This window comes from Mastomys coucha, unplaced genomic scaffold (genome assembly GCF_008632895.1).
Source record: "Mastomys coucha isolate ucsf_1 unplaced genomic scaffold, UCSF_Mcou_1 pScaffold18, whole genome shotgun sequence".
In the NCBI taxonomy this organism is placed as follows: Eukaryota; Metazoa; Chordata; class Mammalia; order Rodentia; family Muridae; genus Mastomys; species Mastomys coucha.
Genome location: NW_022196900.1, coordinates 17,978,900 through 18,005,279, shown reverse-complemented (window position 1 = coordinate 18,005,279; position 26,380 = coordinate 17,978,900). Strand labels below are relative to the sequence as shown.

The following is a 26,380-nucleotide window of genomic DNA, read 5'->3' as shown; positions in this document are numbered from 1 at the left end:
ACATATTTTCTGCAGCAGATTTGTGCTAAGAGTCTAAAAGACGCATTTTGTCAAAGAAATCAGAGGAGGAACGAGCTCACAGACAGCGAGGAGGACTCTTTTGGAAAAGAATTAAGTGTAATGTTCTGTGCTCATTCAAAAAAAAGAAGAAAGGGAAAGAGGGGGAAAAAAGAAAAAAGCTTAGCCCCATCCCCACCCCCCCACCCCACCCCCAGTGCACGGGGAAGGAACATCGTCCCGGCAGATGAGTCACTTGCTGGTTTGTTCCATATTTATAGCGGTGCCGCAGAGTTTATGATTATAGTTTTGAAGCCTTGGCAGCATGCTTTGTGCCCAGGCAGGCTGGGCGCTTTTGTTATTTCCAACACTGCTCTGAGCTTCTCCTTGCTTCCAGGGGGAGTTGCAATGCTGGCAGAGAAGCAGCTTTTCTTCACATTAAAAACAAACCCCCCCAAATTCCTCATCCCCTCACCCAGATACAAGGGAGAAGGCATGTGCTAAGGAAGAGCTCACCCTTGGCCCTCATGGCTGCAGGAGATGGGGGTCACAGCGGCTCGGATTGGTATCCCAAAGACCACATCAGTGTTTCTTTTTCATAATTGTTCTAGTGGGTCACCAACATGGTACCCCAGAGCCTTATCTTCCTGTCATAGTAACTTATTGGATGCTTGCCTCTTTCCTGAAGGTCTGTCCTCTCGCACAGGACACCAGATAGCTCTTGCTATACTTTGGAAGGGACCTTGGGGCAATCTCTCTCCATCCACAACCAAAGAGAAGTTCCTATAGCCCATCTTCTGGGCCCCCAGGGTCTGTGAACTCTACCAATGACGGGCATCCCAGCAGCGTGGCGGTCTGTTGTGCTCTTAGGCACTTGGATTGTTGGTACAGCTGACCCTCTCTGCCCACATGTTCTGCAACCACAGACTTAATCAGCTGCGTGTCCAGTGTCATGAGACATGCCCTGGTCACAGAGTCAGAGCTGAACGTGTACAGATTTTTTTTTCTCTCATCAGGTCAGGACAAGTGTTTGTGCAACGTTACACTGAATTGGGTACTGTATCCTAAAGATGACTTTTATAAACACAGGATGGTGCACATAGATAAAACGAAACCATTAGAGCATTTTATCTAAGAGACTTAAACATCTGCAGTGGATGCTGTCCTGGAACTGCTCTTCAGAGGATGCTGAAGGACAGTTGTATTTTTCTCAGACTATGCGATCCATCTTCATGCTAGCCTGGCTTGCCAGCTCCTGCCTCAGGCTCTTAGCATACATACCACCTTGCCTTCCAGTCCTCCTGCCAGCCCTGCCTACTTTCCTTTTAGCAGTCTGGTTCTTCTTGCCACTTTTTCCTTCTCTTCCACTATTCTTAGGCAATACACAAGCCCCTTACCAGAGGACAGTAAATATGGGAGGGGAGTCTTTCTTTTCAGGGAGCCAGCCAAGGACAGGGTTTCGTTGTGTGTAGGTAGGGTGGTGGTAATCGCTGTTATCCCTGAGCCAGACCCTGAGCTGAACACCCACAAGAGCCTGGAACCTCCCCACCTAGCTTCTGCTCTTGATCTTTGTGTTATGGCTCCCATGTGTCTTAGGGAGGGGCCACTGGCTCAGAGCCACCCAGTTTGCACCTGCTGGCAACCTCAGTCTTCCTTGGTCCTATTTCCTGATACGATTCTCATTCATGTGGTTGGACCCCCCTCCCCAGATGTCTTTTGAGTGAGAGAAAGCATCGCATGTGAGTCTTTCATGGGCAAATGGCGCTGTTCCTCATCTCTCCAACATTGTAGCTCTTCAGAAAAGATGATTCTCTAGTGGCTTTTGTCACTGATGCCTATTCTATCAGTAGTCCTCAAATGCTTGACAGCCTGTCTCTGCGCCTTCCTCCCCAGGGACTGGGGTGTGCCTGTCCCACTCTGGCTGCTCTTTCCTGGAGGATGGGGACCGGTCTCATCCGGTTGCCTACCTCCTACTCAGAAGTGGCTTCTTGCCTCCTTCACCCTTTTCTCAGTAACCTCCCTGAATCCCCCATTCCATGGGCTTGTGTCTCCTCCCTAGAACTTGGATCCCCTGCAGTTCCACAGGGAGCCCTGACCAAACCAGAGAGAAAGCAGTGCTATCCTGACCTCTTCTCTCCCAACATCCTAGTGTTCCAACCACCTTCTCATCATCCCATGTCCTCCTTGGGTCTCTTTGTCCATCCACCCTGAACACCAAGCAGAATGTCATTGTTCTCTGCAGGGATGAACTTTAGTGTGTAGTTGATAGGCCCGAACAGTAGCCACTTGTTCATTAGACCACCCTGACCCTAGCTCTCCCACCCTACGTAGAAGACAAGTTGGAGTGTGGGGTGTCTTAGACTATGTCAGTGTTTGTAGTGACTACTGTTCGCTGTTTTAAGATAGAATCAAAGTGTTTTAAGATTTATTATATTTTATGCATGTGAGTGTTTTGCCTGCATGCATGTATGTGCACTACATGTGTGTCTGATGCTCACAGAGTCCATAAAAGAGAGCATTGAATCCCCTGAAACTGAAACTGTAGATGATTTTGAAACACCAATTGGGTGCAAGTCCTCTATAAGAACAACAAGTGCTCTCTCCCCTGGGCCATCTCTCCAGCACCATGTTCCCTGTTTGAGCTACATCAGGGGATTTTTGTTTGTTTTTATTTTCGTTTGTTTTATTTGTTTTTTAGAGACATGGTCTCTCTGTATAGCCTTGCCTGTCTCGGAATTCACTATGTAGACCCATCTGGCGTTAGACCAGAGTTTTGTATATAGGAAGGAAAAGGCATTTTGAAACCCTGTGAAATAAAAACTCGTGAACTAAAATTTTAAAATGTAAGTAAACAGGGTTTATTGTTATTTTATTGAAAGCACCTTTTTTAATCACAGACTTGGGAGATGACAACCAGATGCAGGCCAAATTCTTCTCTTACACATATCTGTTTCCACACTGGTCTCCCAAGTGAATATTTTGTTCAAATAAATTAAGACTGTGAATCATTGTGTGTGAATAGGTACCGATTTTATATTTAGAGTAGGCTAATTTAGGCGGGGGATGGGGTGGGTGATAGCTTGTCCTTGCTTACCACGTGAGAGGCCCTGGGTTCTCAACACTGAAGGAAAAACTGAAAAAACAAAAACCAAACCCTGTCCTCCCCACCCACCACCCCCCCAATTTTAAACTGCTAGTGAACCGAAGCATCATTTAAAAGATCAGTCTCTAGGCAAGGGCCTGGGATAGGGGGTTAGCAAAAGTCAGAAGCAGAGGTGGGAATGTGTGGGGTGTGTGGTGAAGCAGTCCGAGGTAGACTTTTGCAGGCTACTGTGCTAATTACAATTATCAACGTATAGACCCTGCCACTTACTCCATAAATGATGCTCTGTTTCCCAGCAAGTTCAAATTAGTGGGCCCCAGGCAGAGTCCCAGGTAGGAAGCCAAGGCAGAAAAATCTCTTGAGCCAGAAGTTCAAAACCAGCCTAGGCAACAACTCTCAGGTTAAAACAGAGTAGATCTATACATTTCCCCTAAGCCTTTGAAGCACCTGGGGAGGGGCTGTTGTCAACGGTCAGCCCCTAATAGCCAATGATCTTTATTTACTCTGATAATATTGATCAACTTATTACAACATCTCCTCTTTCCTCACCATGAAGGAGTTTGTCCGAAAACAACCCAGCCCAAAGCTGCCCGACCCAGAAGTCATCCAGTTCTGTGTCTCCATCTTCAAATGCTCCAGGCTCCTGCTCCCCAGATGGAGTTGACCAGCAGTTCTTAGAAGACTTCCACAAGGTGACCATAGGGGGATCCATCGAGGACGCCAGCCAGTACTACTGTGATAAGGTGAGGGGCTTCCACGTCCTGTCACGCTGGCTTGTAACTTGGTGACTCGCTCTCACAGAGAGAAAATACCTTGTCACCAGCCACTGCAGAAGGAAGTGGTGTCAACAAACACTCTCACATGTCTTCTAGAATGATGACGGAGATGGTTACCTAGTCCTGATCCGGATCACACCAGATGAAGACGGAAGATTTGGATTTAACCTGAAGGTATGTTGTGAGCCTCTGTAACTTAGGTTGTATGCAATGAAACGGTTCTTCAGGCGGATTTTGATTTTCAGTCAGAAATCCGCTACCTTACTTACACTGCATTAAAAACAAAAACAAAAAACAGAAGAGCTCACTTAGAGCTGCAAAGAGCTCAGTTGGTAAGGTTCTTGCCATGCAAACATGAGGACTTGGTTTCAGTCCCCAGGATCTACCTAAAAGAGATTGTGGGGTGGGGATGGGGGTGGGGCACTACTGTAATCCTAATACTGGGGAGGCAGAAGCAGGTGCACCCCCTACTGGCAAGTTCCAAGCAAGTAAAAGACCTCAAGAACCAAGTTAGATAGCACCAGAGGAATGAAACCCCAAGGTTGGCCTTTGGCCTCTGCTCATACCCATTCACTCACATGGGTGAGTGCAAACCCAAACACACACGTGCATACACTATGAAAAACTACTCAGGTCTGGAGATGGCGCAGTGGTTGAGAGCACTGGCTGCTCTTCCAGAGATCCTTAGTTCAATTCCCAGCAACCACACAGTGGCTCTCAGCCACCTGTAATGGGATCTGGTGCCCTCTTCTGGCACACAGGTGTATGTGCAGATAGAGCACTCATACATAATAAATACATCTTGTTTTAAAAAAAGAAAATAGCCGGGCAGTGGTGGCACACACCTTTAATCCCAGCACTTGGGAGGCAGAGGCAGGAGGATTTCTGAGTTCCAGGCCAGCCTAGTCTACAGAGTGAGTTCCAGGACAGCCAGGGCTACACAGAGAAACCCTGTCTCAGGAAAAAAAAAAAAAAAAAAAGACTACTCAGGGCTAAGAACTGGGCTTTTTATGTAGTTGTTCAGCTGCATTGTATTATACACTTGTTGTTGTGTGCCCAACATTTGCAAGACTATACTAGGCCCCTGTCATCTTAGTGAGCTCTTAGAATAAGCAGAGCATAGGGACAAATGCCTTCAACTCCAACATTTCAGAGAGTAAGGCAAGTCTATTATGAGTTTGAAGCCAGCCTAGACTGATATCAAGTTCATGGCCAGCCAGAGCTATGGAGGCCTCATCTGGAAATGAAGAAATAAATAAACCCTAGGACAGCCATTAAATGCATCTTACAAAGGAACCCTGGGGCTCCGAAAGTTGAGTATGTAGTGGGTGATCCAGTGCAGTTACAACCCACCCAGGAGGGATTATTTAGAGAACCATACAGCCCTGCTGAACTGATATGGGGAGGCAACTCGCTCAAGTCTCTGGGCCTCCTTGTCTAATGAGTCCCTCAGGCAGCGGCTACAAACTGCCACCCGCTACCCAGTACCCATCTGTTTGTGTACATATCATTATTGAAACAGGTGCTGTGTCCATTCTATTACAGCTTCAGGGATTAAGTGGTAGAGTTAAGTGACTGCCTCAGGGCCCTATTTCCCACACAGCTTAAATATCTATTGAGGAAGCATCTAACTTCCATCTCACCCATGCCTGCCCCCACTCCTGAGCTAGAGTATAGTGAGCAGAGTTGCCCCTGCTGGCTACCAGCCCTCTACACACATTGGGAGCATCGCAGTGCGCATGGCCCTTCCTGAGGTCTTGTGCCTCCTCTTTTGAAGAAGCAAGCACACGTTCCTTTCCAGGAAGCGTCTTTGGGTCCTCCAAGGGCATCTTCAGTTCAGGTGATGGGGACGTCAGGATGTGCTTCTGGGTAAAGAGGGGTCAGCAGTATGCACTAGAATTCCAAAAGGGGTCCCCATCCCTGTGACTGATCCTCCGGTAAAGCCTTCCTAAACTATGCTCATATTTATTATGTCTACATACCTTTGTTAGCAAAACTACTCAAGTGTTCTGTTTTATTTTTGGTTTTGCTTACTTTAAAAAATATTTACAGGGAGGAGTGGATCAAAAGATGCCGCTTGTGGTCTCAAGGATAAACCCAGAGTCGCCTGTAAGTAAACATATTCCACATGACTTCCTGTGTTTGCTTTCCCCTACGTCAAACAAGTTTCTATCTCTATGCCCCATGCCTGGATTTTGTTGGGATTTAGTTTTTCTTTAATTGGTTGGTTGGTTGGTTGGTTGGTTGGTTGACCAGCTACTTGGCTTGGTTTGATTGGTAGCAGCATGGGTTTGGTAATACAGACACAGACAGACGGAGACCAAGAGTGGGAGGTCCAGTAGCTGCAACCATGCTGTGCAGTGTGGTCGGTGCCTGAAGCTGCAGTACTATGTCACCTGGGGCCTTGTTCTATGTGGGATTTCTGGCCCCAGCACAGGTACATGCCCAGGTCCTACTTACTCACTTTGGGTCTGTTTTGTAACAAGATCCTTGGATGGTTTGTGTGCACACTTAACTTTAGGAAGTACTAGTCAAGGCAAAGCAACTGAGGCAGAGTTGCATGCTTCCAACATGCTCCAACAGGCTTCCAACATGCTCCAACATGCTTCCAGTAGAGATCTTTTGATCTTTTACCTCTTTCTGTTTTTTTTTTTTCTTCTGGGGTGGGGAGTTGGTGGTTTGTCAAGAGTGGGTTTCTCTGTGTGGCCCCAGCTGTCCTGGAACTCACTGTAGACCAGGCTAGCCTCAAACTCACAGAGAGATCTACCTGACTTGTCCTCCTGAGTGCTGGGATTAAAGTCAGGTGCCACCACTGCTCAGCTTTTCTGTTTTCTTGCTGTGTACATATTTAAGATGTAGCATGATGCATTGCCAAGCCTATATGGAATAGACGGGTGAGTGTACCCGCCATCTTCCCTGGTTTCTGTGTGATGGTTTGCTTTCAATAAAACATAAATGTGAACACTGTGCCTCCTCAGAGGGGACCTCTTGGGAAGAGGGCTGACTCCTCGGTCAAGCTAAACCCTGGGACCTGGGAAGATGGCTCAGTGGATAACGTTCATGCTGCCCAAGCACGAGGACGGGAGTTTGTATCCCCAGAACCCACATTAAAGTCAGGGGCCAGGTGTGGTAGCCACCTGTAATCCTATTCTTTGGGAGTCAGACAGGGGACCCCCAGGATAAGCTCCAAGATGAGCAAGAGACCTTGCCTTGGTAAATAGAGTGGAAAATAATCAAGGAAGACACCTGTCCATGTCTGTGCGCATGTGACCACACACACACACTCACACACACTCACACACATACACACATAGAGGTTTTTTTCAAGCTATTTCCCAGTAGCTTTTTGCTTGTGGTTTCTATGGATTACGGAGGCTTGCTTTCCTACAACATTGCCGTACAGTGGCTTCTGTCCCTGGTATTGGGCTGAGAACAATCTGTTTCTCCCTTATAAGACAGATACGTGTTCATTCTTAACTGGCTAAGCATTTTCAAACAGTATATCCAGCAAATAGAAGGTTGGAGGCATCAAGAGAGTCATTGTAATCAACAAGGTGGGGCTCCCCTGGAGAAATGGCTTCAGTAAACTTGGCTTGCCAACTCATAGCTTATGTTCAGAGCCACGTTAAAATCCCACCACCAGCTACTAGGTCCACCTAGCAGCAGCTGTACAAATGATGACAGCCGTACCCAGGGGAGAGGAGGTAAATTTGATCGCAGTCTCAGGTGTCTGGGATCAGAGGGAGGCGGCCTTCTTCTTCCCCTTGAGGCTGGTGCTATAGTAACAGAGAAAGTCGCTTCCCTCCACCAGGCAGATACCTGCATGCCTAAGCTGAATGAAGGGGATCAGATCGTCTTGATCAATGGCCGGGACATCTCAGAGCACACTCACGACCAGGTGGTGATGTTCATCAAAGCAAGCCGGGAGTCCCACTCGAGAGAACTGGCCCTGGTGATCCGGAGGAAAGGTAACAGGCTCTTGGGGGCGGAGCCACAGGGACACCACCTGAGGAGCAGCGGCTTGTCTACCCAGTTGCTTTGTTGGTTTTTTTGTTTGTTTGTTTTTTCTGGGACAGCTCCCACACTGTAGCCCAGGCTGTACTCTATCTTGCAGCAATTCTTCGACCTCAGCTTCCTGGATGCTCCAGTTACAACCTTGAAATTCCATACTGGGCTGCTTGCTGTGTTTTCTACACTGTAGACAGTGTTTGAGCATGAAGAGTTGTTTTTGTTTTTAACTATTAGGAAATCTGTCTGCAGGGGCTTTAACTGCTCCTGGCCAGGCCTTTTGGAGAGAGGCAGCCCCAGTACCTTTTTACGTAGGCCCAGAGCCCCAGAATTCATCCAGCCCCGGCCCAAGTAGCTCACATTTCACTGTTAGCTTGCCTAGTCCTATCTTATTTTGTGTGTTTGACTTGGTCAGGGGCCAGCTAGGATCAGAGGGCAGGGACTTGACCCCACCTCCTACACTGAGAGGCACCTCCAAGTTAACCAGCATTCCTCAGACATAACATGAGCATAGGTAATCTTATGCATATCCAGTGGCATCCTCAGAGCACTGAGGAATGAGGGGACGTACTATAGATATATAAAGAAAGAACTGTTAAATATTGTTATTATTAGCCGGGTGGTGGTGGCTCACGCCTTTAATCCTGGCACTTGGGAAGCAGAGGCAGGCGGATTTCTGAGTTCGAGCCCAGCCTGGTCTACAGAGTGAGTTCCAGGACAGCAAGGGCTATACAGAGAAACCCTGTCTCGAAAAAATATATATATTGTTATTATTGTTGTTATTGTTTTAATATACTGAGCCAAACACCCTCCACTAGAAACAGAGAATGAAGAAAAGATGGACACGCAGGTATACACAGGACAGCTGGGTATGTGGGCTATGTCCATTCTGGTAGCTGGCACCACCTCCTTCAACAACCTAGAAGTTCAGTGTGTTTACTCTGTGTAGCGCAGAGGGCAGAGTTAGCTAGTCTCTGTAGGCTGTGTCTGTAAGCGAGCAGACTCAGTCTGTAAGCGTCCAAGAGGAAGAAGCTGTGGTCACTAGTTTTTGCACACACTGGCCAGTTCGTCATAAATACTCATACTTGGACCACAGAGAGGCCTTGCTATTCTGGTGTTTCATGGGTCTAAGGAGTTAGTTTGACATGGCTGTGCCTGTGACACCAATAACATCACTCAGGACTTCATCTGCTCTCTATAAATTTACTCGAGGCTTTCTAGGTTCCCCACACTTTATTTTTAGTCATTACATTGATCTAGCCATCTTATTTTTGTATGGACTTGTGCACGATTACTGTGTATATACATGCAACTGAGAGGTCAAAGGTCCTTGGAATCCAACGCCAGTTGTCAGGCTTGATGGCAAGCACGCCTACCCACAGAGCCATCTTGCTGGCCCTTATATAGCTTTAAATACTAACAGGAATGGAGGTCTGGCCTTGGTGTAGGCACAAGCCAGTGCCCTGCTCCCTGATCCAACTAAGACTCCTTTACTGAGCCAGCAGGAGCCATACTCACCCCACGTCTTCTGGCAGGCCTTAGGGCAGCCCTCCAGCTACCATGTATCCCTATCCTGATACTCCATTGTACAAATCCCAGCAACCTTCTAGAGCTCAGAGGTCTGATGGGAGTTCAGCAGTAACGGGACACACCAAGGAAAGTGTGTGTTGTGCTGACCGGTTTATGGCGGCATCGCCTTTAACCCTCATGATCCCCGAGTACAAGGATCCTCATCCCATGCGGAAAAATCAGGGAACAAGGCCACAGGATGGAGAAGCAGTTGCCTTACTGCCATATGGTTTTTATAGCCACACACTGATAAGGGGCCAAAGTTACTGTCCACCATCTGTGACATCCTGGGTATCCAGGCCCACAGGAAAAGCTGCCTCTGTTGGCCACGAGGGACGGGTACCTGCTGGATGTAAGGAAAACCCAGCATGAGCTGTTAGAGACCACCTGTTTTCAAGCAACTGTAATATTAATATTATTTCTAGTATAAACATACAAGTGAGAAATATGAATTAATTTAAAGAAAAATAAGGCAACTAATTTAACACAAACGGTTGCAAATATGACCGAAACCACATAGCACAAGAAAAACCAATTTGTTCTGACCAGTGAATGTGGACTTTAAAGTTAAGTAAAGATATAAACTGCATTCCTATGACCTACCTGGACAGGCTGGGTGACTTTTGGACAAGCTCTGTGGAATGGAAGGGTCAACAGCTGACTCAGAATTCTGAGGATTCAGCTCAACTATATGGGGAAATTCAAAGTCGTTTAGTTATTTTCTTCCTTGGGAGTAGGAAGCCACTGAGAGTTCAGTGAGGGAGTGATTTCCCTTTCTGAGTTATAGGGGAAAATTCAGAAATGATTCAAATGTTTCAAATTTAGGAAGAGGAAGTAAGAGTTGATAATGGCATCTGAGGTGAAGTATTGTATAAGGCAGAGAAGGGTAGGCCTGGAGAGATGCCTCAGCAGTCAGGGTGAGAACTGGGATTCAGGCTTCTAGCACCCATGTGAAAAACAGGGTGCATTATCCCAGCACATGGGAGGCAGAGACGGGATCCCCAGAACAAGCAGGTAGCTTGACTAGTCAATTCACTGAGTTCTAGGTGCAGGTGACAACTGCTCCAGTGTCTAATGTGGAGAGCAAGAGAGGATGATGCCTAATATCAACTTTTAGACACAGGTACACACACACCCACACACACACACACACACACACACACACACACACACACACACACGATGGGACCTTGAGCCTCTATTTTTCCCCATAGAGTTTGACATGAGGGGAGAAATTGAACTTGAAGAAATTGAATTGAGCAACCCAATGGGACACGAGGTACCACATAGCTCAGTAGGGAAAGGCTCCTGCCACCAAGTCTGATGTTCTAAGTTCGATCCCTAGGACTCACATGGTAGGAGAGAACCAACTCTGTTATCTATGTCATCCATGCATGCACTCAACGCATAGGCACATAAAATGATAAATAGAAACATAATTTAAATTTTTTGTAAAAAGAAACTAGACTGCAGGGAATAGTGGGAAAGTCTGGGGCCTCCCGTGTTCCCGGGAGACTGCCTATGTTAAAGATGCTAGGTGGGAAATAAAGAGCAAACAGTCCCTATAAGTCTGTCTGTCTTTCTCTTTCTTTCTTTCCTTCTTTCTCTCTTTCTTTCTTTCTTTCTTTCTTTCTTTCTTTCTTTCTTTCTTTCTTCCTTCCTTTGGGGCTCTGGAAACCGAACTTAAAGCCTCACACACACTAAACAATCTCTCTGACACTAAGCTGTATTCCCAGCCCATGAGCTCTTTCTTTAACGATGTTTAATCCCATGTCTCACCTTTGGCCCATAGCCTACCATGGTCACTCACCTACAAGTGCCATTGGGTACAAATAATGACCACTTAATGAGCTAAGTGGACCCCACCACATGGGGTGTCCCAGGCCGATAACCAGAGGGGCCAGCCCAACGTCCTGTCTGTTCTGTTTGTTCCAGCTGTGCGCACGCTGGCGATCAGATCGGAGGAGGATGATCTGAGTCAGCTTTTCCCAGAAGCCATGTTTCCTGCGTGTCCTGAGGGTGGGGACAGCCTAGAGGGATCCATGGAGCTGCTAAAAAAAGGTCTGGAAAGCGGTACAGTGTTGATCCAGTTTGAGGTAAGGGGATCCCAGGGCCGGAGTCTCCAACCAGTCACTGTCCTTCTCTATGTAACACAATGTGAGCTGAGCCGCAGGCAGCAGAGCTGGACCATGGCCCTGTCTCCTTGGTCAAGGTGACTCTGCTTCCCTTGCCTCGGGCAACAGAGTCTCAGTGAGGAGGCCCATAAGAACTGATGGGAGGGCCTGGAAGGCTCAGAGCGATGAAAGACCAGGACATCTCCCAGGTATTGCACTCTCCCACCCTCTGTGGACAGGGGCTGCTGAGGAGGGGAGGCTCTGAACCTGCGGAGCTGCCAGCAGGAGCTCAGAACTCCACAGGAAAGGAAACGGTGCCATCCACAGAATGGGGGCAGTCTCTAAGTATACTTGGGAATTTAGAAAGTTCATAATCATCCCACAAGGGCACAGTGTCTGCCCTTCCAAGGCCACCAGATCACAGAAATTTAAAGTCTGTCCTGTTTTCTCAGGAAAGATGGATCTTTGGCACGTGGGATCATGCAGCAGCATCCCAAGAGGCCTTTCACACCACTCTCAAAAGCAGAAGTCTCCCTGCTTTTAAGTTAGTTTTATCCACCACTAACCAAATGAAAATAGAATGTGTTCATCTTCCATGTTTGGAGGTAGAAGAAAGCAGTTGTTCAGGCAGTGAACAGATAAAGTGTATGGCGCCTCAGTATGCTGAAGGCTGGGCAGTAGGGTCATAAGTTCGATCCTAGCCTGGACCACATAGTAAGAGCCTGCCTCAGAAAGGGACTTGAGGCAGGGAGAGTAGAAGAAAGAACACAAAGAAACCAGATCAGAGTTTGAACAATGTCGTGCGTGGTCTAGGCTCACGGCGTAAGAATAAGAGATCCAGTTAGGTTCAGAAACAGGTCAACAGCACACTGTTGTTGAAAAACCCTAGAAAGGAAAGGTGGGCAGTTTGTCAAATGTATTTGACTGCAGTGTGACTCAGGAAGAAAGCTCCTATGGCTGGCAGACAAAAAGGAATGCAAAGCAGAAAGCCTTACGCAAAAGGCTTGCCTTATGGTAGCCTAGGGGCCAGCGTGTAAATGATGCCGTGTGTGTGTGTGTGTGTGTGTGTGTGTGTGTGTGTGTGTGTGTGTGCGCGCCACAAGGAGCTTGCTGTCTACTTTTGGTTTATTCAGGGGCTGTATTGTAAGATCAAGCAAGCTAGGGTAAGATTTTTATGAGTGTATGTTCCCAGGCAATTGGTAATTCCAGTTGAGCTGAGAATCCACAAGGAGGCACTGTGGGCTCTCCTTGGGAACACTTGAACTCTGCTTGAGAATGCCATGCTCTTTCCCTAAAGGCACCTCTGTGCTGTGACTCAACCTCGGGGTGCTTTTTACATACGCTGGCCTCCGTAGGGTTCTCCTTGCAGCGATTTTATTGGCTTCTGGAAGTCTTTTAAAAGTATTTCTTAAAGAGTGAGCCTGTAGCCACGTGTATGGAAATCACCTGGGGAACCGTGAACCTCGCCCACAGCTACTAGACAGGTTCTTTAAGAAGGTCACCTAAGGGTTTGTGTGTGTTGAGGGCATTAATTAGTTATTATTAGTGGGTGCTGGGGAAGTGGGCTTATGCCGCAACATGCATGTAGAAGTCGGAGGACAGCCTTGTGAAGTCATTTCCTTTCTTGCATGTGCATTTTGGAGGTTGAACTCAGGTTGCCAAACTTGCACATCAAGCACATCTGTCCAGTGAGCTGCCTCTCCAGCCCTCACTTGGTTTGGTGCATCAATTGATCCCAGAGGAGGGCAGAGATGGTATCAGGCTCATTGTATCATGGCTGCCTGTCCCAGCCCACCGTCAGAGATTGTAGTTGGAGATGCCTGTAGAACTTGTACATTTGGGGTTTACACTCTAGTCTGGTATATTAATTTCATGGTCTAGGAAGCTCATATTTATTTATTTATTTATTTATTTATTTATTTATTTATTTATTTAAGACAGGGAGAAACATTTGTAGCCCTGGCTGTCTAGGAAGCTCCTATTTATTTATTTATTTATTTATTTAAGACAGGGAGAAACCTTTGTAGCCCTGGCTGTCCTGGAACTCACACTGTAGACTAGGCTGGCCTTGAACTCAGAAATCCGCCTGCCTCTGCCTCCCAAGTGCTGGGATTAAAGGTGTGTGCCACCGTTGCCCTTTGGAAGCTCCTTTTTTTAAAATAATGTCTTTTAGTGATTTCTAAGATACTAACTACCGTGAGATGTAGCTGCTGTGATTATAGAGCTCTCCCGGTGTCCCTCACTGCCCCTCAAGGAACCCTGGGTTCCCGAGAGCATCATGCAGACACCATCCCTGGGGGAGGGGGGAATATCTTCCAATACTACTCAAGCAGAGGGTCCCACTGGACACCGGACCAAACAGGAAACTCTCAGGAAAGGCATCCTTAGTGAGCCCTTGTTGTGTAAGGACATCAGCTTCTAGAATTCTCATAACACCCTGTTAGGTGTGGTTTCATCCCGTAACACACAAAAGGGAGGAGAATCTGAGATTTAAGTGTGTGTTCCAAGGGCTCACAGAAATCTCAGAGCCTGACTGGAGCCCTGGCAAGGTACCAGTACCTCAAGCTTGTTCTTTTAACCACCTATACACAGGCCTGAATTGGATGTCTGTGGCCTGTGAAGTTGTTATTAGATGCATACACGTATCCGCTGGCTGGGGCCAGACAGACTTTAAATTCTGGCTCTACCCCTTTAACACCATCCTGTAAACTCTACAGCTCTTGCCTCCCTGTCTATAAATTGGGTGTCTCCTGGATTAGATGAGATAAATGCTTAAGGCTTTATCTGGCCTGTGATAAGAACACTATGAAAATTAATAGCTGTTTTTATAAACCAAGAGAGACTTCAACAGCATGCCGAGCCTGCATAAGGTATGGTCCCTTGGCACTAAACTTGGAGCCCTAGGCTGTCAATTCCAGAGTCGTGGCTGTCTGGCTCCTCCCATTCCCCAGGACCTTGACAAGTGGGCTACTCAGCCAGTAGCCATTTGCTCTGTGAGCAAGTGCAGGGAAAAAAAGGGTCCTAGCCCCAGCAGGCTTCCACACTACCTCCTCCATGACACAGCGCCACCCACAATCCTCATTCTTCCAAGGCTTGTTCTAAACATTTTTTTTTTCATTAAGGGGACTCCCTCGTCCTTTTCTCTGTCTCTCAGTAAACAGAAGACATTTGGTCCCCTGTGTAACAGAATAGCACTTAGCATTTCTAAAGCGCTTTGCAATCTATTGTGTATGTTACACTAATTCTCACATTCTCTGTGAAAATACATACAGCAAGAGTTATTACAATCCATGCCAAAGACTGAACCCAGGACCCTCGCCACACTCAGCATGCACTCTGCCACTGAGCCACAACCACAACCCCAGATCACTCTTAGAAATGGAGAAGAGGTGGCTCAGAGATGTTAAGGAACTCATGCAGTGCCCATGCCTCATCAGGGATAGCCCTAGAATTAGAACCGTGTTGGAAGTGAAGACCTGGGACTAGAGCGATGGCTCAGCTGTTAAGAGCACATACTGCTCTTCCAGAGGACCCAATGCAGTTCCCTATACTTGTGTTGGATGGCTCAGAGCATCTTGTAACTCTCATTCCAAGCGATCTGACTCTTCCTCTTCTAGCCTCCTCTTGCACCTACATTTTTGTGTACAAATCAACACACGCACACACGCAACTAAAAATAAAAGAAATCTAAAAACAACTAAAACCCTAAACTATACCTGGATGGGTGGGTATTGGACACCTATATTCTAAGCTCCTCGGGACGCTGAGGCAAGAGGATCATCACTTAGACCCTGGAGTTTTGAGGTTTTGAGACTACCCCGGGCAAGATCTTGACTCAGAAATCCAATCATTGGCAGCAGCTCACACTTCCCCGGTAGAGTTCAGCTCGTTCCTCCCTGCTGCTTCCTTGCCTCCTGTTAGCTGCTGAGTCCGTGGAGGCTCCTGGAGTTCAGTTGATAGAAAATGAGCTTTGCAAGGGAATAACCTCTTCCTTGGTTGAACAGACAAGTGAATGGGTGGGTGAACGGAGGATAGCTGGACAGATGGAGTGGGTAGGGGAGGTGGGTGAATGGGCAGGTGAGTGGATAGATGGATAGCTGGCTGGGTGGAGAGAGAGCAGTATCCGCGAGAGGCCACTGCGGGTCTTTTCACCCCACCTAACTTTGCTCATCACCTCTCATCATCCATCTGTACCAAAACCAAGTCCTCCGTCTGACTCCTGATTCTTAATTGATGCCTACATTGCCACTCAAGGAACTGCCCATTAGGGTCAAAACAAGTGACTCACGGGCTCCTTTGATAATTACAGAATTTGTATTTGGAAGACTAGAGGAGCTGAGCTCACGAACGCTTCACCAGAGATTGAGATCAGTCCATGTTGCAATTAGCAAAGACAATTTAGTTTCTGTCAGATGTGGTGGCCCACACCTATCATCAGGAGGCTGAAGCAGGAGGGTGGAAAATTCTAGGCCAGCCCATAACTCATGCCTATACTCAAGCTGAGGCAGGAGGATTGCCATGAGTTCAAAGCCAACCTTGAGCTACAGAATAAGATCCCACCCCCACCACACTCCCCAAAAAAAAAAAAACAAGGGCTGGGGAGATGGCTCAGCAGTTAAGACCACTGACTACTCTTCCAGAGGTCCTGAGTTCAAATCCCAGCAACCACATGGTGGCTCACAACCATCCGTAATAGGATCTGATGCCCACTTCTGTTGTGTCTGAAGACAGCGACAGTGTGCTCCTATACATAAAATAATTCTCTAAAAAAAAATTAAATGTTTTTTTCTTTTAAAAATGCATTATTGCCTGTACATACATTCCATTACACACACATTACTACATACATTATATTACATCACACACACACATCACCACAGTGTACCTGTTGTGGCCAGAAGAAAGTTTTGTGGAATCCTCTTCCATCTTTGTATGTGTTTAGGGGAGTTGAACTTAAGTTGCCAGATTCTATGGCAAAGCACCTTTACCCACTGAGCTCTCTCACTGGTCCAGTGTTTTGTTTTGTTTTGTTTTATTTTCCTTGTGTTCATTAAGAAAGGAAAGGTGAAAGACATTGTGGCACACGTTTAATCCCAGCTCTCAGGAGGTAGGTGGATCTACATGAGTTCCAAGCCAGCCAGGGTTAAGTGTTCAGAGCCATGCCCTTCCCCATTCCCACCCCCCCAAAAAAAACAACCAAGAAAGGAGGAGTGTCTACGGGAAGCACAGAGTACATGGGGGCCCTTGAATGTCCCTGTATGTAGTGTGTACATTCCATTGCCTCCAGAGAGCATGCTGTCCCGTCTTGTGTGTCTGTCTGTGAAATGGGCCAGAAGAATCCTTGTTAGGATACCAGACACATGCGCCTGGGGCCATTAAGGATCCCAGAGACACTGGCACCTGTCCCGTTGCAGCAGGCCTGCATAGAAAGGTCAGCAGAAGCCCCAGGTGCCCTGGAGCTAGTGTCTTGACCTCTGAGGGGTCAGGTGCAGAGGAAAAGAGATGCCCACAGTGTGGGTGAGCTGCTCATGAAGGAGAAACTGCTAATGCTCCTACCAGATAGTACCAGGAAAACCATGTCGTGGCGCCATTCTAAGAATATGTTCTCCTTAGCTTAATGACATGGCACCGTGTCTAAGAAAGCTTGGCTTCTCGTGCTTTGGTAGTGTGGCTTACACCTTTGGGGTTGTTATTTTTCTTTCTTGTGCAGTGCCTCAGGATTAAATCTATGGGATTATGAATACTAGGCAAGTGCTCTGCCCCTGAGCTACATCCCCAACCATTTATTTATATGTTTTTGTCTATTTATTTATCTGTTCTTTCTTTTTGATTTATTTTATGTTATTGGGTGTTTTGTCTGGATGAGGTCTTCACACCGCATACATGCCCGATGCCCGTGGAGGTCAGAAGAGGGGGTAGGGGTCAGATTCCCTGGAAGTGCAGTTACAGACGATTGTCAGCTAGGAATCAAACCCAGGTCCTCTCTGCAAGCACAAGTATTCTTAACCCCTGAGCCATCACTCCAGCCCCTGCTTACTTGTTCTTTGACAAAGGATCTCATTGTGTTTTCTAGTCTGTCCTTGAGCTCACTGTATAACCCAGTCTTTGAACTTGTGACGATCTTCCTGCCTAGCCTTCCAAGCAATAAGGATTGTAGCCCTTGACCCCAAGCTTGGCACTAGCTTCTAACCCTCTGTCAAATAGCAGCTCCCAACACTGCCGTGTTTTTATTGAGCACCTATTGTGTGACAGCCACAGTGCTGACCTTCACCTTTATGTAGTTAATGAGACATGATCTCTGCATTCATGGAGGATCCCACATGGCAGTGGCTGCAGCAATAATGTCAGGGGTCCACACTCTGATGTGATCTTCTGTGAGCGACAGGAACCTGGCCAGGCAAGCAGGTCCAAGGTCCAGGGATGAGTGCCTTGGGGGTGAGAGTCTTCCTCCAAGTGTTACAGCTCAGTAAGAATAAACAGCCAGTCTCAGACAATCCTTGGTGAAATAACTCATGTGCTTTATTCTGTGTGGACAGGAGCTATTTGTGACCCTCATTGGCCGAGGGTAAGATGCTGGTGATGCTCTGTTGGCATTGGGAAGAATTCTAGGTGCTGTCCTATGTAACTGACTACCCATAACCACCTGGTTGGGAGTCTCTAGGTTACTTGCTCTGAGGCAGGCACAGAAACAGAGGGGGAGCTAGTTCACTCCTGATGGTTTCTGGATGAGATTTTTAAATCTCAAGTTCTGAGATTTCTGGGGTTTGAACCTCACCAGTTCAAGCCAGTTCCTCTGGTGACACACTCCACTTGCTCCACATCTGAAGAGTAGCTGTTGTAGTTAGGGTTTTACTGCTGTGAACAGATACCATGACCAAGGCAACTCTTATAAGGACAACATTTGACAGGGGCTGGTTTACAGGTTTAGAGGTTCAGTCGATTATCATTAAGGTGGGAGCATGGCAGCATCCATGCAGGCATGGTACAGGAGGAGCTGAGAGTTCTGCATTTTCATCTGAAGGCTGCTAGCAGAATACTGGCTTCCAGGCAGCTAGGATGAGGGTCTTAAAGTCCACACCCACGGTGACACACCTACTCCAACAGTGCCACACCTTCTAATAGTACCGCTCCCTGGACCGAACATATATAAACCATAACAGGTGAAGACAGCAGGTATCTTTTTTTTTTTTTTTTTCCGAGACAGGGTTTCTCTGTGTAGCCTTGGCTGACCTGGAACTCACTCTGTAAACCAGGCTGGCCTTGAACTCAGAAATCCACCTGCCTCTGCCTCCCAAGTGCTGGGATTAAAGGCATGTGCCACCACCACCTGCGACAGCAGGTATCTTTAAAGTCGACACTCTGACACAGGCTAGTTGCACTTTGTTCTCACCTTAGCCAGAATCTCCTTACCTCCTCTTCCTCCCTTTCTTTTCCTGTCCCTTGCCATCCATCCTCCCCTTCTGAGGTTTTAAGAATGCTCCCGCTGCTGGTGGCTCTCATTTGCTATGCAAGGGTAGAATTCAGGGGATGTGCCTTGGAATAACCAAAGCAAAATATGTTTTTCTACTCTATTGTTCTTTTAAAAGCATTGTCTCTAGTTGTGGCCACTACCATGGAGACCTAATTCACTCCCCTATAATTCTGACCTGTCTCATAGCAGCTCTTCACACCCATCCTAGGGTCCTGAGAGAAGTGGAAAGTACTTAAGGCCAGCTCCTGTCGCTGCTGAGACGGAGTGTTGGAATCCCGTTCCCACTGAACGGCTTCTAGCCTAGACGTTGTGAGCCTTTGCAAAGGGCATGCAAGCTCAAAAGCGCTGTCAGACCCTGCAAAAGCCAAACTAGTCTTCAGTGTTATTTGATCACAATTCCTCCTCTGAACATTCTAAAATTTTCAGTTATATAAATGTTTTCTGTTGTGCTCCCTTTCTGTGCGTGCATGCACACACGTGGTCTTCTTTATTTGGGGTTCCCAGTTTCAGAGGGTTAGGGCCCAAGACACAAGGTAGCATGGCTACAGGCAGGCATGTCTATTCTGGAGCAATAGCTGAAAAGCTCACATCTTGAGCTACAACCTCAAGACATAGATGCCGGGAATGTCTTTTGAAACCTCAAAGACCATCTCCAATGATATACCTCCTCCAAGAAAACCACACCTCTTTTTTTTTTAGGTTTTTTTTTTTTTTGGACAGGATTTCTCTGTGTAGCCCTGGCTATCCTGGATCTCACTCTGTAGACCAGGCTTGCCTCAAACTCAGAAATCCTCCTGCCTCTGCCTCCTGAGTGCTGAGATTAAAGTTGTGCGCCACCACTGCCCGGCCCTAAACCACACCTCTTAATCCTTGCCAAACAGTTCCACCAAATGAGGACCGTGTATTCAAATATGTGAGCCTCTAGGGGTCATTTTCCCTGAAACCACTACAGCTACATTCAGAAAAATTTTAAAAAAGGTTACCTTGTACCTTATAATTCTATCAGCAGGTCATTATTACTGGGATACAAGTAAAAGCTTATGATCACCTTTTTCTGGGTCTGTGTTTGTCTGCTTGAACTGAGATTGATTGCATTTACCTTCTGATAGATTATTTGAAAATATATATCTATCTTTTTATCTATATGCTAAAGTGCTGGTTACTAGTCACTTAATTGGATTTTACTTCCATGCAGTTAATCTGTTAGAAACGAAATGCCATGTAGATAAATGAGACTGGCTTCTATGACATCTCTGCCAGAATTCTGCCAGAGCCTCCAATAAACCATGAATTCATTTCTAGAATGTACTCACTGTCTATACAAGGTAGAGTTGGTTCAGCAGTTACCTTTACATTGTTAGGTGCCGAAACTGTCTAGGTTATAGGTCATAGGTCAGTGGTTGAGTTCTTGGAGAACTGGCAAATTAAAAACATCCAGTAGATATATAAGGATATATAGGATACAGTATCATTATTATGATCTCGAATCTCCAAGCTTTATGCAATTTGTCTAATGGAAAAAAAAACCAGACCTAACAGATGTACATTTATAAAACAATACAGTACATAGAAATACTGCTATAAGGGTGAGTGTTCAGCCTCCCCATTCAAAATGCAAAGAAATCTTAATTGAGGATGTTGGCTATAGCTTGGTAAGCAGATCGGTATTCATTCCTGCAGGGCAGTTTGGTTATATGCATCAGAGTCCTTGCAGATATGCTCAGGTGCTGTGTTTCTGTTCTCGGATGTTTATCAGAGGGGAAACATTGTAGAATAGACTAATAGTAAAGTAGACCAAGAATGAAGGTAAATTATAATAATTAAATTTCTGAGCCATTAAAACTCATCGGTGTGGAGAATAGCTTGCACTATGGGAAACAAATACTGTTTAATAGCGAGGATGAAACAGGCTTCACGATTGCAGCTGTTTCCCAGAGCGCTGGCTATGAGATGCTCAGATCGTTCGGTTTAAATTAGCTTGTGAAATGTTTGGCTGGTGAGAATTAAAGACATCTATGACACATCATAGCCCTTGTCTTGTTAGAGATACGTAGAACACAGAGTTAAAGAAAATAGATTTCCCCGCACACCCAGGGAATTTTGTGTTTGCTTTTTTTTTTTCTTGCTTTGTTTGTTTGTTTATTTATTTGTATGTTTTTCATAGCTCATACAGAGTTTCTCTGTAGCTCTGGCTGTCCTGGAACTCACTCTGTAAACCAGGCTGGCCTTGAAATCACAGATGCTCCTGCCCCTGCCTCCAAAGTGCTGGGTTTAAAAGGCATGCACCACCACGCCTGGCTGTGCTGGCTTTCTTGTTGCTGTGTCAACTGCCCAAGAGAAACAGTTGAAAGGGACAGGGATTTGTTTGGGCTCACGGTTTCAGAAGTCCTGGCCCATGGTTGCATGGCTCCATGGTTTCTGGACTGTGCTGAGACAGCATCAAGGTGCAGGGCATATGAAGCACAGCTGCTCGCCTCTCAGGGGCCAGGAAGCAGCAAGGAGAAGAAGCCTGGAATAGACGGCCTCCTCTTGCCTTCTGTTCCATCCTGGTCCTGTGGATGGCCACCGACACTCAGTGTCGCTCTATCTCTCTCACATATTCAGAAGTGTACTAATCCAATCTAAGTGTCTCTCAATCCAGTTGACAGTCAGGACTAGCTCTCACAAGTACTTATTACTTTAAGATACTTTATCTCAATTGAGGATAGCATGTGTCCTTATTACATGTTGGAGCATCTTCTGGGTATATGACCAGGAGTGGTATAGCTGGGTCTCAGATAGTACTATGTCCAATTTTCTGAGGAACCACCAAACTGATTTCCAGAGGGGTATGCCAGCTTGCAATGTCACCAGCAATGGAGGAGTGTTCCTCCTTCTCCACATCTTTCCCAGCATCTGCTGTCACCTGAGTTTTTGACCTTAGCCATTCTGACTGGAATGAGGTGGAATCTCAGGGTTGTTTTTATTTGCATTTCGCTGATGACTAAGGATGTTGAACATTTCTTTAAGTGCTTCTCACACATTCAGGATTCCCCAGTTGAGAAATCTTTGTTTAGCTCTGTTCCCCATTTTATAAAGGGTTATTTGATTCTCTGGAGTCTAACTTCTTGAGTTCTTTGTATATATTGGATATTAGCCATCTATTGGATGTACTACTGTGGACTGCAGTCTCATCTTTTGGTGTTAAGAACATAATATTGGAGCTAGAGAAATGGCTCAGTGGTTAAGAGCACTTGCTGCTCTTTCAGAGGATCCAATTTGGTACCTAGCACCCATGTTAAGGCAAAACACTCTCAAACACATAAATAAAATTATGAGAAGGCAAGTATATATGTGTATTGTGTATGTTTACAGATATACTTATATATAGTTATATATATGTATATATAGAAAATAATAAGCTTAGAAAATATATGAAAAGACCACCTCCGACTTTTACAAGTATGGGGTTTTTTTGTTTTGTTTTGTTTTGTTTTGGTATTTTTGGTTTTGCTTTACTTAGTGCCAGTCTGAGTTTCCCAAATTTGCAATAAGAAAAAAAAAAGTACCCCTTCCAACAACTGAGAAGGAAAAAAATAAGAGTTTAAATTTCTGGGGAGTTAAGAAGCACTTGTGTGGGGGCTCGGTGACAGTTGTGAAAACTGGAAACAGCTATATAGAAATGAGAAGGGGGTGTGATCATTTCCTTCAGAAGATCTTGGGCCAAGCAGTTAACCTCCACCTGCCACTTTCAGAAATCCTACTAATACCTCCCACAGTTGCAGTGAGTGTCACATCAGCCACTATATCAACGAGTCCAGTCTGTGCATAGAAGGCTTTATTTTTAATTTCTAGTGCTAGTTGTATGAGTAGGGGAATGTCTCTTTAAATGAAGTTACTATATGGGGATCAGGGTTACCTGCTATGGGAATGTGTTACTGAAATGGTGAATGAAATATTCTTGTACTTAATACGTTTCATTCCATTGAACTGGAGGAAAATGTAGATTTAGACTAATTAAGGTGAGTCAGAATTCTCCTCTATCCCCCACACTTGTCAGTTGTCATAAAAATAAGGTTTTACTTACCTGGATCCATTGTCTGTGATTCAACCCCTGCCTGACTTCTTTCCCCTACAGATCCTCAAGTTTAAATATATGTAAGACTTTAGTTGGTTTGTTTTACCAGAGTTTCTTACTGAGGTTTTCTTTTTCTGTGTAGTGTAGGATCACTTTGAAGTGTTAAGATTGGCGGGGGAAAGGGGTCTCGTGAAAACCTCTGCCATTAGGCTATGTGTTCATGGGTTTTGTTTGTTTGTTTGTTTTTCATACCAATGGAGTTTTAAAAATGTCTTTATTTGTCTAATAGCAACTCTACAGAAAGAAGCCCGGCTTAGCAGTCACATTTGCAAAGCTGCCTCAGAATTTGGATAAAAACCGATACAAAGACGTGTTGCCTTGTGAGTATTCGGCCTGCGCGATGCCTCCTTCCTCTACATGAAATAATGCTTCCTTTTTAAAACAGATTGTCTGAGATTCTGGAATGGTTTTCAGTGTGTCTGTAAACACCATCGCCTTTATTGCAGCCATCTCAGACTCAGAACAGTTGGGGAATAGTGTTTATGCTAATGAGGCGAGAGCTGCAGATGGGTCTGGGAACTGAACCCTTGTTTACTTGGGATGAAAAAGATAACATTCAGGATAATGGTAAATTTTTCTCTCCCCCACAGATGACACCACCCGGGTATTATTGCAGGGAAATGAAGATTATATTAATGCCAGTTATGTGAACGTAAGCTGGGAATCAGGGCAATAAAAAAAAAAAGGACACTCTGATCCTAGTAACGAGGGTGGGGACAGCAAGGGGGACTCTTTCTATGACAGAGCATGCTCCATTCACTCCATCATTGTAGTACAGTGTCCTGGTGAGACTATGAGTGGTCTCAATTTACAGAGATGCAAAGGGTCACTGAAGAACTTGAAAAGCCACAAAACTTATTCCATCATCCACCTGCCATTTCCCTCTGCTGGGGATCTGTGTGTTGGTAACTTTCTGTGTTTTGCCCATGTGTTATTAGTGTCCCTCTGCCTCTAAGTCAAAGAAACACTTCCTCTATATAATATATATATAATATATATATACACACACATATGTACACACACACATACATACATATATATACATATATATATATATATATACATATATATATATATATATATATGTATATATATATATATAAAACGAGAGAGACAAAAGGAAAAGGTTTGCCTGTTATGGAGACATACTTATATACTTATCATGGGCCACATACTTGAACTTAGATTTCTCCGTTTAAAGCCAGAATCAGCAAACTTTAATCGACCACACTGAAAACTACTCTGAGCTAGCCATGTGGCAGAATTGGCCACCTGGACCCTCAGGTGCTTAACCATGACTTTGCAGAAGTGCCCCTATTAAAAAAAAAATGGTCCTCTCAAAAGTCCCACTCACTACTCTGTCACCTTATGGTCAAATCTAGAAGTGGCTTTTTGCTGTACCTTTTTTTTTCTGACTCTGAGTGGATAAGATCTTTTTTTGGTGTGATTCAGCTAAGCTAATTAGGGAAGCGTAAATGGAGAATCCTGCGCCCCGTTGTCAGTCGACAGTCTAAAGGTAATACCTTCCTGTTCTCACACTAGATGGAGATTCCCGCCGCTAACCTTGTGAACAAGTACATTGCCACTCAGGGACCGCTGCCACACACCTGTGCACAGTTTTGGCAAGTTGTCTGGGATCAGAAGTTGTCTCTTGTTGTCATGCTGACGACTCTCACAGAGCGAGGGCGGGTAAGTGGCTTCGTTTCCAGTTCATGTGTGTGTAGACTGTGCTGTTGTGGAACATGAGTCCTGGGCTAGAAAGGGCCTCCTACCGACCTATAAACCTCCAATCGACACCCGCAGTAATGAGAAAGTCCTCTTCCCGCCTACGTCCTCACATACATCTATGAAAACAAGCTACAAGGGCTGGAAAGATGGTTCCATGGTTAAGAGAACCTGGTGTCAGTTCCCAGCACTCAGATGGCAGCTCACAACCATCTGTAACCCCAGTTCCAGGGGATCTGACACCCTCTTCTGAGCAGCTTATATGCTGTGCACAGACATATATGCAGGCCTCTCATACACATAAGGTAAATAGAACTAAAAAAAGACAAGCTAGGCCAGGCAGTGGTGGCACATGCCTTTAATCCCAGCACTTGGGAGGCAGAAGCAGGTGGTTTTCTGAGTTTGAGGCCAGACTGGTTTACAGAATGAGTTCCAGGACAGCCAGGGCTACACGGAGAAACCCTGTCTCAAAAAAAAAAAAAAGAAAAGAAAAAGAAAAAAACAAACTAGAAGGTAGTACTTCCTCCACCCCTTCTCCCCAGAACCCCTGTGTTGCCTCTGTCTTTGCCTGCCTGAGATCTTATCTCACATGATAAGATTGTAGTCTGCCGAGGCAATGTCTCATCCCTCTGATGATGCCCTTGACCCCTGGCATCTTTATCCAGCACTGGGCTGGATTGGGCTGAAAACATAGTTCCTCCTGAGTAAGTTATTAGTCTGGTCTGACCTTGGCTTTTCTTGAATGTGCAGTAGAGATAATAACAGTGCCCACCACCTTGTGGGAGTGGGGGTGGAGAGGGCTGGGGGAGACTGGACAGTATATATAAAGAGCTTAGAGGACTACGTGTTTCCAGTGTCCCCCAAACATCATCATCATCATTGGAGTTTAGAGCTTTCAGGTGCCTCGCTTCTCTGCTGTAGCCTTGACTCCCAGCTTCTTGTCATCCACAGATTAGCCAGAGTCTCTTCTCATCCCATAAATCAGAATAGAAAAGTGTGAAGTGCCCAAGGGGCGCTTCCTGAATGCTGGTCCTCGGAGGCACTTCTTCGAGCACGCTTCGAAGGGCGCTTGCTAGTCCTAGCATCTGTTCTTACCTCCCCAGTTTCCATCCTTCCTGCCCCTTCATTATGAGAGACAGTATGCAGCGCAGCTGAAATTACCATGCTCTCCAGCTCAGTTCAGCTCTTTGTCTGAAAGCCTCATTCTTGTCTGGTTTTGTTTGGATAAGAGATGGAGTTGCTGGGCCCTCTTTTGAACTTAGAGACTCCCAGTTCCCTAAGCCAGCTCACAGGGCTGCACCCTCTGTTTTCCTAAACTGCCTGCATCCGTCTGGTTACTTGGCATAGTGGATAAGAAGGCGGACCCACCAGCCAGCCAGGGTCAATTCCTGCTGTCCCTTCTACCTGTGTGATCAAGGAATATCACACATGCAGAATAATCATCCATTTCTCGAGGCTATGAGGAACTGAGTCGGCTGCCACAGGAAGCCTCTGAAAAGT

The 26,380-nt window shown here is 45.9% G+C and overlaps 1 protein-coding gene across 11 annotated transcripts in view; it reads left to right on the top strand.

Annotated features, from left to right (window-relative positions):
* Positions 1-26,380, top strand: part of Ptpn3 (protein tyrosine phosphatase non-receptor type 3) — a 151,882-nt gene that overhangs the window by 111,633 nt on the left and 13,869 nt on the right. For all 11 annotated transcript variants that reach the window (XM_031377461.1, XM_031377463.1, XM_031377466.1 and 8 more), the window contains 8 exons: positions 3,657-3,843; positions 3,973-4,050; positions 5,929-5,985; positions 7,688-7,844; positions 11,389-11,549; positions 23,385-23,475; positions 23,746-23,807; positions 24,698-24,844. In XM_031377461.1, coding sequence (XP_031233321.1) covers positions 3,657-3,843; positions 3,973-4,050; positions 5,929-5,985; positions 7,688-7,844; positions 11,389-11,549; positions 23,385-23,475; positions 23,746-23,807; positions 24,698-24,844 — 940 coding nt within the window. The remainder of the gene's footprint in view (positions 1-3,656; positions 3,844-3,972; positions 4,051-5,928; positions 5,986-7,687; positions 7,845-11,388; positions 11,550-23,384; positions 23,476-23,745; positions 23,808-24,697; positions 24,845-26,380) is intronic.